Here is a 4,094-nt window from a genome sequence, read left to right as displayed (position 1 = left end):
AAGTCTTGGCAGAACAGGAGAAGTGATGCACACTTGATGATCAGATCGACTTAAATATTATTCATGGCATATAGTCTAGTCCATGCTCTAGCTGTAGACAAAAACAAACATGCAATTATTACTTCGTTCAATATTACTTTCAAACTACAGAAACAGCAAACATTATCAATTTAATTATCAAAATCTCATGCTATATATTTAAAAATCCATTCTACTTCCTATGAATTGGATCAGGGCTAAAAGATTTTCCAAATGTCTAACCATCAAAAAAATTCCACAAGGAAATTTTAATATTCTCTCTATAAAGTCCAAAAAAAGGTGAGTGAAGCATTTCTGCACACATAATGCTCCCCGACCCATTTTGTTAAAATATATAGCAGAAAAAAAGCTTGTTGAATCAAAACTCTAGGTATGAACTGATACACACTTGAATTCTAAGAATTACAAAAATAATTAAAACGTGTTCAAATATCTTTCATACAAGATTAAGTCAAAAGCATTGCTACAAAATTCGTAAGTACTTTCATTAAACAAAGATATAAAATAGTTCAACATACTATCCATCTAAGTCTACATACTTCTGAAGGTAAAGTCTCCATTTCTCTGACCCTTCCCTAAATAATTCTGCACTCTTTGGTGTATACCAAGCCAAAGCAGCAGTTTTGGTATACTCGAGGGATTCAAATCATGTTCCTTTGAAATGTTCTAAGAGTTTGGGGAACATAAAGTCCAAAGGGGCAAGGTCAGGTCAGTAGAGAAAATGGGCACAGTTTTCTAACAAAATTCTGCAGAGAAGATGTGATTAAAACATTCTTCCTCAGCACAATTTTCTGACTAGCGTTTTTCACTTTAATATGGTTTTCTTAGGACATCTTCATAAGCCCTTATGATTCCTGTGTTTTTCAAGAAAATTTGGGAAGATTACCCTTTGGGATCCCAAATATCAGTTACCACAAGCTTCTGCCTTAAATTAAAATGACTCAGAAGTCAGTGTTTTGATCGGGACTTGCACTCTGGCCATACTGGTAAACCCAACACAATCCTGATTGTGCTTTTTCAATAAAATTACCTTCAATGGCTTTAGTTTTGTTTTGAAAGACTGATGGAAAAATCAGCTATTTGAGCTACTGATCTCCCCATACTACCTGTGGCACCTATTAAACTAAAAGCTTGTTGAGGTTAAGTGATTTGCTGAAAACTGAAAATGCCAAATAATGAGAACCGAGCTTAAATCACTCTCACATCAGTAGTAATTTTATGTTCTTCTTCCACCCGTTTCTGGAATTTAGACAGGTCTTCAGGCCTTCCCTAAAATGCTTGCTCCATCTCAAAATTGTCCACCCACCCCCACTCCTACACCAGGCCCAAAAAGGCTAAGGTAAGTGTCTGACTGAGAGAACCTATCTGCAGTCATCTGCTGATTGCAGAGATATGTTTAAACACATTGTTTGGAATAAATGGCATCAGAAGAAATACTTTTGACTTAGCCTCGTATTGCTAGACAAATGGTGGCAGTCAGAAATTGGTGGCTAAATTAGGTGTACTTATTCAGTAGTCTAAAAGGATCTAGCTAGAGGTTAAACATCTTTTGTCAAAGTTATTTCTAAATTATAAACAGGACCTGATTAAAACAACCATTTTTGTGTGTGTTTGAAAGGCAATACTAATTTGTTTTGAAAAGTGGTTAACTGCTGTGAAGGATAATGAATGTTAAAATACCTGTTTCTATGGCTTGGGCTTCGTTGGTCTTCCACTGCTCAGCTACATCATTTGCTAATGGATCATCTGGATTGGGAGCACTTAACAAAGCCTGGATCGATAGCAGAACTGTGCGGATCTGCAGTGCTGGGGACCACTTATCTATGAAGGCAACAGGCCCAGTGTGATACAGCATGAAAACACAGCCCCAGACTGCTGCATTCCCCTCCCACAGACCTCTTTGGTCTTTATGAAAGTAAGGAGACAAAGACTCCACATTTATGGAATGTGTAAGAGAAAAGAAATGTTAATGACATCACGACAAAGATAACACTTACCTTTCAAAATATCTAAACATATTCTTCCCAACTTGTCTACATTAGGGTGATAAATTTTGGTCATGAAACGTACTTTAGGAGCTGCCATTGGGTATTCTTCTGGAAGGAATAGTTCAAGTTTAAAAGTCCCTCCCTCAAAGGGGGAATCCTGGGGGCCAGCAATGACCACATGAAAATAACGGGCGTTGCTCTCATCTGGTTCTGCTTTAATGCCAGGAACTGGTTCTGCCAGCAAACGCTGGGTTTCCTACAACACAAAAACACAAACATCTATGAATCAAGTGTCATTTCATAAGACACCAAAATAAAATCAGAAAGTTCATATCTTGGATTTGAATATAACAGAATCTCTTCTCTAGTCACCTGATAAATTACAAAATTCAAAGAAAAGGCAATTTGAATAATCAGAACTGGTTGGATTAAATAGTAAGTGAAAACTGATGGCCTACCAAATACATCTTAGATATACATGTCTACAAACATATTAATTATAAAATAAAATCACTTTAATAAAAATTGACTTCCGAAAAAGAATACTAGCATTATTATATAGATACTGTACTGGCTCTTTTTAAACTGTACCAAATCCAAGCTTTTTAAAATAACTATTTAAAGTCACTGAAAAACTCTCCTTTGAACAATACAGTGAAATGAGTAAGTACCTAAGGGCTTGAACATGCCTAGAGATATACAGAATCATGCTGACTGATGTCTAAAATTGACAATTAGCCTCAAATGGGTTTTTAATGCTTGTCAATAATCCTATAATTATTTCTTTTTTCATCATTCTCCTGGCCTCTTAGATCCTTTCTCCCTTCTTTCTTCTCAAACCAACATTTTCATCTTTTTCTAACCTCCAACTAATAACCCTGCTTCCTATTTAATAGGAAAATGAAAGAATCTTCCCAAAGTTCCCAGTATAGCATTTGTACATCTACATTGTGCTCATGAGAGTACTTCAAGTTTTCATAAAAACAGAACTTAAAAGTAATAAAAATTGTCTACGAGCTTTGTGAAGCCCCCTCAACACTCACCTTGTTTCCTATTTTTACCAGTTGCTGTCACAACTATAATTCATGGTGTCTAAGCATACAACCGTGTTCTACAGGGTTTAGATGGAGTCCTTTTGGGATCTAGATTGCCAAGTCTTTCTTCCAAGTTGTCTCTGGGCAAACTTGAATGCCAATCTTTTGGTTGGTTAGCAGCAGAAAGCAGTTAAACATTTGCATCAACCAAAGACTCCCATTTTCTCCTGGTCCTAAGAGCACTAGATTTTATCCTCTTACCTACTCAGACATGCAATGCCTCAGGCGCTTTCCATTCTCCTATCAAGACTACCTACTCATAAACCTGCATGTTGAGATCACTAACAATTTGGGTCAAAGCTTAATATTCACCCTACTTGATTAACTTCTAACCGGTGACACAGAGGGTACTAGTTGGGCTGCTAACTAACTGCAAAACCAGCAGTTTGAATCCTGTAGCTGTTCTGTGGGAGAAAGACCAAGGTTTCTACTTCCATAAAGAGCCACAGTCTCAGAAACTCACAGAGGCAGTTCTACCCTGCCCTACAATGTCATTATGAGTTAGCATTGCCTGGATGGCAGTGAGTTTTTCTGTTTTCTCCATGACTTCACCAAAGAATACACATACTATCAGAATGTATCATTCTACAATCTGCAATAAATACAAACAAAGCAAACCCAACGTCATGGAGTCAACTCAGAGTCATAGTGATCCTTCCTACAGGACAGTAAAACCCCTCTTGTGGGTTTCTGAGGCTCTAACTCTTTTCAAGAGTAAAAGCCTCATCTTTCTCCAGCAGAGTGGCTGGGGGTTTGGAACTGAATTGCTGACATTGAGGTTAGTAGGCGAACGTGTAACCCACTGTCATACTAGGACTCCTGTAACAATCTACAATACAAGTACTAAGAGGGGGGAAGGAATTCTTTTTCTTATCACAAATACTAAAATAATCATGAGATGGAGATACAATATCAAATCCTCCCCAAAATGTATTACTCATCATGATCATTTTGTGATACTTTTAGACTGTTA

The 4,094-nt window shown here is 37.1% G+C and overlaps 1 protein-coding gene across 1 annotated transcript; it reads right to left on the bottom strand.

Annotated features, from left to right (window-relative positions):
• Window positions 1-5: 5 nt before the first annotated feature.
• Window positions 6-2,494, bottom strand: UBE2N (ubiquitin conjugating enzyme E2 N). The gene is made up of 4 exons (XM_045291416.1): window positions 2,486-2,494; window positions 2,037-2,283; window positions 1,720-1,860; window positions 6-91 (listed from the first exon to the last, which is right to left on the bottom strand). Exons 1-4 carry the CDS (start codon window positions 2,492-2,494, stop codon window positions 51-53), a joined length of 438 nt encoding a protein of 145 aa, XP_045147351.1. The 3' UTR covers window positions 6-50.
• Window positions 2,495-4,094: the final 1,600 nt, after the last annotated feature.

Source organism: Echinops telfairi, unplaced genomic scaffold, assembly GCF_000313985.2.
Source record: "Echinops telfairi isolate 266 unplaced genomic scaffold, ASM31398v2 ScPeMD7_2;HRSCAF=8, whole genome shotgun sequence".
NCBI lineage: Eukaryota > Metazoa > Chordata > Mammalia > Afrosoricida > Tenrecidae > Echinops > Echinops telfairi.
The sequence above is the reverse complement of the archived record's forward strand: the minus strand, read 5'-3'. Positions and strand labels throughout refer to the sequence as shown.